The sequence below is a fragment of the Quercus robur genome, chromosome 2 (genome assembly GCF_932294415.1).
Source record: "Quercus robur chromosome 2, dhQueRobu3.1, whole genome shotgun sequence".
In the NCBI taxonomy this organism is placed as follows: Eukaryota; Viridiplantae; Streptophyta; class Magnoliopsida; order Fagales; family Fagaceae; genus Quercus; species Quercus robur.
The window spans coordinates 90,439,591-90,452,872 of NC_065535.1; the positions used below are offsets into that span (position 1 = coordinate 90,439,591).

Below are 13,282 nucleotides of genomic sequence, written 5' to 3' on the forward strand. Positions count from 1 at the left end.
TTATTATTATTGTGTGCTTCCTTCTTCTTTCTGCTATGTGTCATTGTAGTATGATTTGAGAATGAAAGCGTGTTATCGTTGCATGCATCCACCGATTTGGAGATCCAACTTCTGTAATTTACTAGTATGTATCCCCATGCACATGCACGAGTACAAATCATGTTCATGCAGTTGCTTTAGCATTATCCATAAAAAAGGAGGGGGTGTCCACTTAGTACAACCACATCATGTAAAACATTTTTTTTATTTTTTTTTATTTTTATATTTAGATGATATGATTTAGACTAGAGTTCATGAAAAATTAATTTTATAGTGAATATTTTTATAACGAGTCAATAACTAAATGCCATTTTGATATAGTTTAAAAATTTGCATATAGTGTACCGAAGGTCTTATAATTTTACATGGAAGAAATTTGTGTTGAGATTGATTTTAGTCCAAAAATTATATAATTTTTTTTTAATAGAGAAACAACTTATATAAATTTATGTTACTTTTAGTTAATAGTAACTCATTGAGGGTGTAAATTAAAACAATTTAGGAAGTTCATTGTTTTTTTTTTTTTAATATTTACAGTTTAATTTTGAACCACCCAAAATTATATAGGGAAATATGTAATTTACCTATCATTATGTAATAAATGATAGTCACTTGGTGAAAGAAGAATGCAGTCACTTCCTATAGAGAGAAATAACCATTCGATGCAGTCATGAGTGATAAGAATAAACTTCTATTTTTGGGTTATAAATGATTATACAAACTTAGGGGAATGAGATTATCTTAAATATTAGGGTAGAAAACCATGTCTATGATGAATTGTGTACATTTGGCATAGATGCATGTTTATGCCTTGAGCTTGAAGAAAGACTTATGTTGTCATTGTGTATAACCACATCATCTGCTCCTTCAATGGAATTCCTTGAGTGGCGCTGCATCTCGTCAATACTAGGTCTAGGTGAAGGGTCAAAAACGTTAGGATTGACTACGTCATGCACCTGATTCTTCTCTATTGAAGTCATGTGAAGAGAGTTCTTTTGGTCAAAATGTTTTGCCATTTCAACTATTTTGGACCAAAAGGAGTTGCCAGTACTATAGTTGTCATTTGAAACTGGCCAGTGTGAGTAAACTAAGTTAAACACATAAACCAAGAGGGAAACCATAGAAGTGATTCCTGTGATGAGGAAGAGGCCCCTGAAGTTGTCCATGCCAAGACTATGACTATATGAAAAGATTGTGGTGCTCTGACCTTCGCAAGAAGTTTGACTTGAAAAGTACTTCTTCTCAATAGCTTCAAATTTATCTTTATCTTGAGTGACATTAAAAATTGCCTTCGAAATGTAAGGGATTAAACGAGATTGTTGTCGGAAGGCCTGAAGAAACATTTTTAAAAAATATAGCATTTTGTAAATAAAAATAAATAGAATAGTCGATTTCATAAGAATTACTATATGAATTACATATTTATTAAACATAAGAATTAGTTATGAAGCATGATGAGAAAGGAGTGGAGAAAACTCAGGTGGTGTAATTCATATTTATTAAATATGAATTACATGTTTATTGAAGAAGTAGTTGGTTTTATTGCATTCTTAAAATTAAAAGAAAACTCAGGTGGGTTTTCTTTAGATTAAATTACAGTTTTGATCTGAAAAGTTTTGGTCCTTTTGGATTGTTTTAATTTTGAGAATTTTCATTTTGGTTCACCAAATTTGATTCAGTTTTCAAAATGATCATTCAATTCATGTTTGTGACTAATTTGGCAATTAAGAAAGAAAAACCAAAGGAACCAACATTGTTTTGTTAGCAAGGGCAATGTTGGTCACTATTTTAAAAACAGAATAAAAAACATTTTGACAATGAAATCAAAATAAAACCATCCCAAATTTTAAGACTTAGAAGGGTACTTTAGCCCCTTTTTTGGGGGGGGGGGGGGGTTGGGAAGGAGTGGAGAGAGACTCACAAAGCCAAGTCCATCAGTTTTGTAGATGGGTCCAACCATGGTATACTTAGAGCAATACTTTGCAAGGAACAACTTCAAATAGGGAATTTCATCAAAAATAGCTGCATCCCCACCGTAGTGGGTTCCATTTGACAGTGCTTCGTGGTACCCCTCATCGGTTTCATATGGCTTCAACTTGGACTCATGGAAACCTAATTGTTTTATTAGAATCCCTTTAACAAAGGAATTCTTTTGATATCCAACAAAATAACCATTCTTTTTAATCTCTTTAACATCAACAAATGTAGGTTGCAATCTTTGTATTGTCAACATTGAGGTTAAGCTTGCGGTATAACTTTGTGTCAGGATGAGTACCACGAAAATCCATATGATTAGCACAAATCTTGACCAATTATTTATGACTTTCTCCCCTATAGGTACCATTAAATTATTAATAATATACACATGCATAATGAATATCTATGTTTTGAATTGAAACTAACTACAAAGGGAGAGAATAAAATCTTGGAAAAAAATGCACAAAATTTATCAAGGTTTTCTCGTCAAACATAGAAAGCCCTTTAGGTTATGAGTGTAACACTTAAGCCTATGTGGTATTATTTACATGTGTAAATTGTTAATTGTGTAACACTTAATCCCCTTGAAGTTTTTGAGTGTACCATAAAAACCTCATGAGGTTTTTGAGTGTAACTCAAAACCATCATTTAGTATTATTTTATGTGAAAATGCATTTCTAAATATGGACATGTGGGGTTAAGAATTACATTCGAAATTTCAGGGGCTTTCTTGTTTTGTGAAGAAGCCAAATGGAGGATTTTATATACTTTTCCCTAAATTTTTTCTATAGGGTTGAAGAAAACTTACTATGAGCAAGGGCAAGTGTTGAGAAGGAGAACCAGAAAATCAAGCCAAGTTGTTGTTTTGGAGGGCCTCTAAACTTAGTGTTTACACGATGTTCAAGAACCCATACTACAAAACCTGTAAAAATGAATGTTGCACCTGCTGTTAACCATAAATTCAAGCTCAGTGGCTTTAAGAAAATCCACAAGTTTTTGCTTTCATTATCTTTCACCAAAACTACCATTGACACTCCTGATTCTGTATATGGCAAAGTGAAATCAACATACAAGGAGCGATTAGCTAGGATTGTTATGTCTCCAATAACTGCGTCATACTTCTGCATTGAGAGAGAGAGAGAGAGAGAGAGAGAGATAATTACCGATTGATGGACTTCGAAAAAAGTTCAATGAAGTAACTAACACACACCATCTAAAGTGAATAAAAATTTTATGCCTTATTTTGAGGGTTTTACATTATATTCCATCAATCAAAATCTAGAACATGTCATTTTGTTTTCATTATAAAGTAACTGACATTTAAAATAGAAAAAAATCGGATACATATGACATATTACTGTTGGTGGAGTATAAATTAGAACACTCAAGGTAGAACATAGGATTTTTATTTACCTAGAGTCAAAAAGAAAATCTTAAAAAAAAAAAAAAAAAAAAACACCCACCTGAGTTTTAATTTGGTGAAGAAGTTCATCGTATGTCCCATTACTCTGCCTATCTTTATTCATGTACGGTATAAATTCATAAGGAAGGGGAAAGGGTAATGCATGTTGTACAGCAAGGAACACATCAATAGAGAACCCTGATATGATAGGCTTATCAGTAGGAGAATCCCATTCTACTTTCAAGAATTCTTCAAAACTTTTTTTCACTGGAACCCCAATCCTTAACTTTGTAGGCTGATCTGTTGTGTATCCTGGCCAGATCAGTGGTTTAAGTCTCTCCTTTGAAGTTGAGTATGCGAAGTTGAGTATGCCTCTTCACCATTATCATTCAAATCTTTTGAAAACCCTCTCTGCCGAGTCCAATATCCAATAATAATCTCAGTTTTTCCTATTATATTGAACAGTTCAAAGGCTGGAGGCTCTAGCTGTCCCTTAACCAAATGAAAATTCCCACTTAGGCTTTGAAATTTAGTAGTTAGAATTGTATTGTGAAGCCTTGTACCCATTTCAAAAATGCCTAAGGCTGCAAGATCAACGTTACTGTCACTATCATTTTTCTTCAAGAAGCTAGAATGCACTATGCCAGCCTTCTCCACCGCCATTGCCAATGCCCAAACTGTATCATATGCCCATAATCCATATAGGTTAAAGCTAGTAGTACTCTTGGTTTTTGTTTTGATTGAGGTTAAATTTCTCTTCCATTTTCTTTCAAAATCTTCAAGACGTTTAGATGGGGGTAAGTATGGCCTTATTCCTACTACACCTTGCATTGAGTCCAAGACCTTTGAGCTTATAGGAACTAGCAAAGATGATAACCCTGCTGTGAGGATCCATGCATACCCTTCGCTCATCATTTCTGCATTCTTTGCAAGTACAAAAAAGTTTGAGCCAAGTGGAACAGTCATGTGCACAAGGAATATTCTTGTATAATTTTCCTTTAACTTGTTGAGCTCTTTAATGATTTCAGTATTACTAGAAGATGGAGGAATGGCACTTCTATAAGGCACCCGAGTGTCAATCTCTTGTAAAGCGTCCATTAAATATGGAATTAAACCATTTCCATACTCTGTGTCTTCATAAATAAGGACAATCTCCCGCCAACCAAAGGCCTTAACAATGTCTGCTATGGCTTTAACCTGTGCAGAGTCATCTTGGGTTGTACGTATGAAAGAGAGGGGCTTGTTGCTGAAAAGGAAATGATGGGAACCTGAGCTTTGCGGCCAAGTTCTATCACAAAACTTGCTTGTGCTGACCTTTGAGGTCCTACGATGGCCTGCACTTCTTCATTCTTCATTAAATCTAATGCTGGATTTCATTTCAATAGTGAATGACTTAGAAAATATAAATTTACTGGCAATATTCAATAACAGTGACAACAAAAACAACTAACAAAGCCATGATAATAAACTTTATTATAACATGATGGAACTATATATATTGTGCACCACCATGTTTGAATATGATCAACAGTTTCTCTATCCATGGAGAGGTCATGATGTCAGAGACTCAGGAATTGTTTGTAAAATGATGAAGGTGCAAAATCAAAAAGCTCATAATAATTTTCAACTTAAACTGAACCAGACTGCACATTCAGAAGTTTGTTAGCATGTAGAGAAACAAAATTCCCCTAAATATTGGAAGTGCGTTTGAATGTGCTTTGCTGTTCACTTATTTCCCTTGATAAAATCCTAATATTAAGAATGTTATTAATATGTTACACTTTGGCCTTGTAGGCCACAGTATCCTAGTATACTATATAATGTAACACTTCTCCTTGCATTTTGGATCAATCAATGTCATGTTTTTCCGAAACAAAGTTTTAACGTACCTGCAGATGCAGCAGCAATGATATCATCCCCAAAATCCTTTGTGAAGAAAGTGAGTCTTGTGCGATAGTTATCATTCACTGCATAAAAGTCAGAGAGAGCCATGGACATGTACCTCTCTTCTATTCTTCCCACTTGGGACTTCAAATCAAGAACTACGCCTATTGGAATCACCTCCTTTGCCATCAATGGCTCATGACCCCAGAGGCTGAGGCTGAGCAAGAGAAAGGTTAGGAATTTAGAGAGGAGGCGCTTCTGCTTTGCCATTTGCAAATTGTTAGCTAGAGGGGAGTACACGTTAGCTGTTTAGTTTTAGGCAGCTGACATTTGACATTTTGGTTGCCTCAGATCACTATTGCCAGAGGGACACATCACACACGAGTCAAATAAGTACAGTTGGTCCTCCCACAAGAATTTAATAACTGTCAAATTCCAATCTTCAATCTGAAATTGTCAATGACTCAACAGCCCTTGCATCCATTTAATTAGTATTATTATTATTCTCTGTTTTCTTTGGATGAGAAGATAGTTCAGATCGTCTTATTCATTGAAAAGTATTTACATCTCTAGTCACAAGACTAGTAATTGAGGGCGGGCATACCTCCATCCTTGTTGGGGGATCACAATTCAACTCTCTGTGACTGTTTTAAAATCAGGCTTGCGGGGTGCAATGTTGAATACTATAAAATATTTGAGTGTCTCTTTTATTACTAATTGGTTTTAAGGAAAAGTGGCACAGTTCACAGTCTGACCATCCGCACTGTATCTTGAGAAATAGAAAAAGAATCAACTGCTAAATCTCTGGCAGAAAGCTTAAATTTAGAATCCTAGCCCCCAAAAAAAGAAATGTTTGAGAAAAATCTGACCTCAACAAATTTCCAAACTGGGAAAAATCATACTGAAGGAAGGTCCTCCACCAGGCGAATACGTACACTTCCAGCACTCTCAATGTAGCAGCAAGGACAGCTCGCATTTTGCCAGTATTTCCCACTGGAACAGCTTTGCATTCGTGGGGATGATGTTACACGAGATTACAAATGAAAGTTCAAACTTTGGGGGAAAATAAAAATCCTTGTCCCCTATTAGATTTCACCATATATATGAAGCATTTCGTGGAACACCAACTTGCAACAGGGAGCAGAGCAGGGAGGAAATAAAAACAAATTTCGTCTCAGCCGAAGCGAGCTAGACCCCTTATTATTTGGTTAATGAATAGAAAACTACAATAGACAAGTGGTCTCAACTCATTTATTAACTCTCAATTAACTGAAGGCTTAGTAATGAGTTGATTTGTCAAGCCTATATCAAGCTTATTACCAAGCCCATAAATGCGTTTAAGCTTGGCTTGATTTGTATCGAGCGTTATTGTTTATGAGCCTATCCACAAACAATTTTTATGCTAGGGCTCAACTCATTTATTAAACAAGTCTAAAACTAAGACTCAAGCTTGGCTTGTTTATAAATAAACAAACATGAATAAGATTTTTATCAAATTAAGCCCAAACTGTTTATAAATGGCTTGATCTATTTACAGCCTTAGCTAAGAATAAACTTTTATTATATAAAACATGATATAGTATACAATTGTCGAGGAATAATTTATGAAACAAACTTAGGGGAATGAGTTCATCTTAAACATTTGGATAGAAAACCATGTCTATGATGAATTGGGTACATCCTGCATAGATGCATCACTATGCCTTGAACTTGAAGAAAGACTTCTATTGTCATCATGTACTATTACATCATTTGTTCCTTCAGTGGAATTCCTTGAGTGGTTCTGCATATCATCAATACTAGGTGAAGGTTGAAAAACGTCAGGACTTCCCGCATCATGCACCCTTGATTCTTCTCTCTTAAAGTGATGTGAAGAAAGATCTTTTTGGTCAAAAAGTTTTGCCATTTCAACTAATTTGGAACAGAAAGAGGTTGCAGTATTTTTGTCACTCAAAGTAGGCCAATGTGAGAAGAAAAATTTAATCACATAAACCAAGAGTGAGACCATGGAAGTGATTCCCGTGATGAGGAAGAGGCCTCCAAAGCTGTCCACTCCAAGACTAGGACTATGTGAAGAGATTGTTGTGCTTTGATCTTCACACATACTTTGACTTGAAAAGTACTTTCGCTCAATTGGTCCAATTTTCTCTTGGTCTTGAGTGACATTCAAGATTGCCCTTGAAATATAAGGGACTAAAGGAGATCCTTGTTGGAAGGCCTGAAGTAAAATGTTACAGAATTATTCCAATTTGAATAATATAAAAAAAGGCTTGAACAATACACTTTGATCACTAAAGGTCATTACTAAAAAAGTTTCTTGTTGGTTTTATGGCATTCTTGAAAGTAAGGGGGTTTTTTTTGGGAAGGAGAAAGAGAGACTTACAAAGGCAAATCCATCACTTTTGTAGGTCGGTCCAACCATAGTATACCTAGAGCAATACTTTGCAAGGAAGAGCTTGATATAAGGGATTTCACCGAAAGCAGCTGCAACTCCCCCATTGAGGATTCCTTTTGACAGTGCTTCATGATACTCCTCAGGTGTCTCATATGGCTTCAACTTGGACTCATCAAAATCTAACTGTTTCATTAGAAGCCCCTTAATGAATGAACCCTTTTGATATCCAACCAAATAACCTTTCCTTTTAATCTCTTTTACATCAACAAATGTAGGCTGCAATCTCTGTACTGTTAACATTGAGGTTAAGCTCGCCGTATAGCTTTGAGTCAGAATGAGTACCAAAAACATCCATATGATGAGCACAAATCTTGACAAATTATTTACCACTCTCTCCCCTGGTACCATTAAACTACTATTAATATATGCATGCATAAATAATATCCTTCTTTTGAACTAGAACAAACCAGAGAGAGAGAGAGAGAGAGAGAGAGAGAGAGAGAGAGAGAGAGAGAGAGAGAGAGAGAGAGAGAGAGAGAGAGAGAGAGAGAGAGAGAGAGAGAGAGAGAGAGAGAGAGAGAGAGAGAGGGTTGTAGAAAATTTACTGTGAGCAAAGGTAAGTGTTGAAAAAGAGAACCATAAAATCAGGCCAAGTTGTTGCTCTGGAGGGCCTCTAAACTCAGTGTTTACACGGTGTTCAAGAACCCATATTACCAAACCTGTAAAGATAAATGCTACACTAGTTGTTAACCATAGATTCAAGCTTAGTGGCCTTAAGAAAATCCACAAGTTTTTGTTGTCATCATCTTTCACCAAAACCACCATTGACACGCCTGATTCCGAATAAGGCAAAGTGAAATCAACATACAAGGAGCGATTAGCTACAATTGTTATGTCTCCAACAACAGCATCGTACCTCTGCATTTAGAGAGAAAGAGAGATAATTATCAATTTTATGGAATAAAAACACTTGGTCTCACTTTGTTGCATTTTATGCCCCACCAATTGTAGTTTGGCACATGATCTTTTTATTATTATTTAATGTACCAAAGTTAAAAAAAGAAAGAAAGATACTTGACGATATTCTACAATTGATTGAGCGAAAAGTGGAAGAGTGAGACATTGTAATTTTATTCCAATTTATTGACTATTTAAAAAGTTAGATTAAGTAACTAATAAACAACCACCTGAAGTCATTAGCAAGAAGAAAAACATTTAAAAAAAAAAAAAACCAAAAGGAAAAAAAGATGAAGACAAAAATACAACACACCTGAGTTTTAATTTGGTAAAGAAGTTCATCATATGTGCCATTACTCTGCCTATGTTTATTCACGTAGGGAATAAACTCATGAGAAAGGGGAAAGGGTAATGCATCTTGTACAGCATGGAACACATCAATGACGAACCCTGATATGCTAGGCTTATCATCAGTAGAAGAATGCCATTCCACCTTCAGGAATTCTTCAAAACTATTTCTTATTGGAACCCCAATCCTTAACTTTGTAGGTTGGTCTGTTGTGTATCCTGGCCAAATCGGTTGTTTAAGTTTGTCCTTTGAAGTTGAGTATGCCTCTTCACTAGTGTCATTCGAATCTAGTGAAAATCCTCTGTTTCCCGTCCAATATCCAATAATCCTCTCGGTTCTTCCTATTACATTGAATAGTTCAAAGGCTGAAGGCTCCAACTGCCCCTTAACCAAGTGAAAATTCCCGCTTAGGCCTTGAAATTTAGTAGTAAGAATTGTATTGTGAAGCTTTGCACCTATTTCCAAAATGCCTAAAGCTGCAAGATCAACATTACTGTTGCTAGCATTTTGCTTCAAGAAGCTAGAATGCACTATGCCAGCCTTTTCCACTGCCATAGCCAACGCCCAAACTGTATCATATGCCCATAATCCAAAGAGGTTTAAGCTAGTAGTAGTCTTGCTCCTTGTTTTGATTGAGGTTAAATTTCTCTTCCATTTTCTTTCAAAATCTTTAAGTTTTTTTGAAGGAAGTAAGTACGGCCTTATTCCCAATACACCTTGCATTGAGTCCATGACCTTTGAGCCCATAGGATCTAGCAGAGAAGATAATCCTTGTGTGATGATCCATGCATATCCTTCGCTCATCATTTCTGCATTCTTTGCGAGTACAAAGAGCTTGGAGCCAAGTGAAGCAGTCATGTGCACAAGAAATATTCTTGTATGATTTGCCTTTAACTTGTTAAGCTCTTCACTGATTTCAGTATTATTAGAAGTTGGAGGAATGACACTTCTGTAAGGCACCCGAGTGTCAATCTCTTGTAACGCGTCCATTAAATAGGGAATTAAACCATTGCCATACTCTGTGTCTTCATAGATAGGGACAATTTCCCGCCAACCAAAGGCCTTAACAATGTCTACTATGGCTTTAACCTGTGCAGACTCATCTTGAGTTGTTCGTATGAAAAATGGGTTTTGGGATGGAGAAAGAAAGGGACTTGTGGCTGAAAAGGAAATTATGGGAACCTGAGATATGCGGCAAAGTTCTATCACAAACCTTGCTTGTGCTGACCTTTGTGGTCCTATAATAGCCTGAACTTCTTCATTCTTTATTAAATCCAATGCTGAATAACATTTCAACAATGAAATGAATGATTTAGAAAATGGAAAATTTACTGGCAATTTTCAATAACGAGGACAACAAAAACAATTATAGCAACAACATTCAATTATTTGAAAGATTTTCAAAAGATGATGGAAAATGTTTGTTAGAATATAAGCCCAATTAGATCCAAGAGTCCATTATACTATCTTTGTAGTTTATACTTTGTGCTTCATACTGCTGTAATTATGTACTTTTGTATTTCTATGCGCCTATATAAAGGTAACCTTTGTACGGTTTTACAAACAATCCATTGCGCAAAATTCAATCTTTTCAATGTTAACATGTTGGATCATCAACATGCCAAGAATTGTTTGTAAAAAGGTGAGGATGCAAATTCAAAAGGCTGGGGTCAATTCTGAACTTAAAGCGAACCAGATTGCATTTTTAGAAGTTTGTTAGTACGTAGAGGAGCAAAATTCCCCTGAATCCCTGAATGTGCCTTGTTGGTGGCTTAGGGGCTGTTTGGATTTGTTTTTTTTTTTTTTTTGGTCATCACTCATCACTTCTCACTCAATTTTCGTCACTCATCACTCATTACTTAAAATACTCCAACTCCCTACACTCCACCCGTTTGATACTATCACTCAACTTGTTATCGCTCAAAATTTTCAACTGTTTGTGGGGCCCATATCTATAACTTGGTGCGGCTTTTACTTTTTTTTTTTCCCCTTCAACCCCCAATACCCAAACTCACCGAACCCAGTGAAAAAAAAAACCTAGAAACCCAAACTCAGTGAACCCAGTGAAAGAAGAAGAAGAAAAAAAAAAAAACCAGAAAACCAAACTCATCAAACCCAGTGAAAGAAGAAGAAGAAAAAAACAAAAACCCAAACTCCCCGAACCTAGTGAAAAAAAAAAAGATAAAGAAGACCAGACCAGACCCAGCGTGAAAGGGAAAAGAAAAGAAGAAGAAGAAACCAAACTCACTGAACCCAGTGAAAAAAGAAAAAAAAGAAGGGTCAAAAGTTGTAGCTGGACTCTGATCGTGGGACTCTCAGTGTAGATTTAATTACGGAAATATCATTGAAAACTGAGTTATGGAAACAAAAATTAGAGAATTAAGTGATGGAAACAAAAACCAAACTGACTTCTCAACCATAGGTCCTACCATTTTTGAGTTATGGGTGATGGAAACAGAGTTATGAGTTATGGAAACAACAAATCCAAACAGCCCCTTATATTAAACATCTAATTATTATGCAAAACTTATTACTTTTTTTTCTTCATTTTTTTTTAAGTAATTATACTTTTAATCTCAAAATTTGGAGTTATTTTCATTTTGGTCCATCAAATTTGATTCTGCATTCTAAATGGTCATTTTGTCCATGTCCATGACTAATATGATTAAAAAATTATATTGTTTTACTGGCACTTAATGGTCGGATAAGTTACAGAGCTAGTCTTGAAAATATGAATTTGATAATAATTATCACACTTCTCCTCACATGTGAGCTCAGACCCCTCCTTAAAAAGGTGTAGTTCAGCATGTGAGATTTTTTTACATTTAAAATTAGAGAGTAAAGACAATGATAAAACTCAGGAACTCATTCTAATACTATAATAAATTATCAATCGTTCCAAAAGTTCAAGTTATAAGGGAAAATAGTGAATATAATCATAATTCTAACATGGACGTTCATTTTGAAAATATAATCAAACTTGGTAGACCGCAATGAAAATTCTGAAACTTAAAGAACCAAAATAAAAACAACAAACTTTTTAAGGTGAAAAGTGTAATTTAGTCCTTTTTTATTTTTTATTTTTTGGCGAAAAACTAATATATTAATTTTTGTACTTTTTTTATCTTCTAGTGGGAGCCTTATACAAGTCTTAATTAAGTTGCTTAGACCTAAAACAAGCTTGAGCATGTGAGCATGTCCTTAGTTGCATGTGTAGAACATTTAGAAACGTACCTGCAGATGCTGCAGCAATGATATCATTCCCAGAATCCTTTGTGAGGAGAGACAGTCTTGTGCTATAGTTATCATTCACAGCATAGAAGTCTGAGAGCGCCATGGACATGTAGCTCTCTGCCACTCTTCCAACTGGGGACTTCAAATCAAGTACAACTCCTACTGGTATGACCTCCTTTGCCATCACCAAAGGCGGATGACCCCAGAGGCTGAGGCTGAGGCTGAGGCTGAGCAAGAGAAAGGATAGGAATTTAGAGAGGAGGGGCTTCTGGTTTGCCATTGTCAAACCTTTGCAAATTGGTAGCTAGAGGGGACTACTCTACACTTCTGATTTGCCATTTTCAATGTCGACTGTTACTTGTTTGAAAATTCGGCTGTTGAAGTTTTGGGGCAACTGACCGTTGACTGCTTTACGTGGCGCTTTTTTAATGGAAAAATATTTATTCACATGCGCTCGTTCACGCGCAATATAATATTCGTATTTATAAAATGTTCACATTTTAATTCATAATTCATGAAAGATTATGTAAAGGGAGAGACGTAAAATAATAGATATGCATGTAAATATCTGAGAAACAAGGCCAAAGCTTGGGTCCAGTGTGTCAAATGCGCCTGACTTGTTGTGATGATGGCATTTGGCACCATCAGAACAAGTTGGATCCAAGCCAAGTCCTAGAAGGGCAAAAGCTTGGTTGCCTCAAATTGCTATGGTCGGACAAATTACGTACACACAATTTCAACAAGGACAGTTACCCCCACAAGGATTTGAAATAACCGTCAAATTCCAATGTACACTCCGAATTTGTCAATGGACCTTGAATCCATTTTGTTGATCATTTGCATCATTATTTTAAACATGTGACTCTTTATCAATTTGCATCTCATTTCATTGTTCTTTTTAGGTGAGCTAGTTCATTTCTACCAAAAAAAGAAAAGAAAAAAACTGATATTTAATTGAAAATAGAAAAATCAGATTAGTTATACATTTAGCACTCAACATGTTGGACAAAATGGGCTTTTGCTCTTTTTGAGAAAATTAATTAGT

The 13,282-nt window shown here is 35.6% G+C and overlaps 1 protein-coding gene and 1 pseudogene across 1 annotated transcript; both read right to left on the bottom strand.

Moving 5' to 3' along the window:
• Positions 1-806: 806 nt before the first annotated feature.
• Positions 807-5,572, bottom strand: LOC126705334 (glutamate receptor 2.8-like; annotated as a pseudogene).
• A 1,272-nt stretch (positions 5,573-6,844) lies between these two features.
• Positions 6,845-12,573, bottom strand: LOC126715747 (glutamate receptor 2.8-like). The gene is made up of 5 exons (XM_050416520.1): positions 12,238-12,573; positions 8,968-10,283; positions 8,303-8,615; positions 7,686-8,095; positions 6,845-7,520 (listed from the first exon to the last, which is right to left on the bottom strand). Exons 1-5 carry the CDS (start codon positions 12,515-12,517, stop codon positions 6,963-6,965), a joined length of 2,877 nt encoding a protein of 958 aa, XP_050272477.1. The 5' UTR covers positions 12,518-12,573; the 3' UTR covers positions 6,845-6,962.
• Positions 12,574-13,282: the final 709 nt, after the last annotated feature.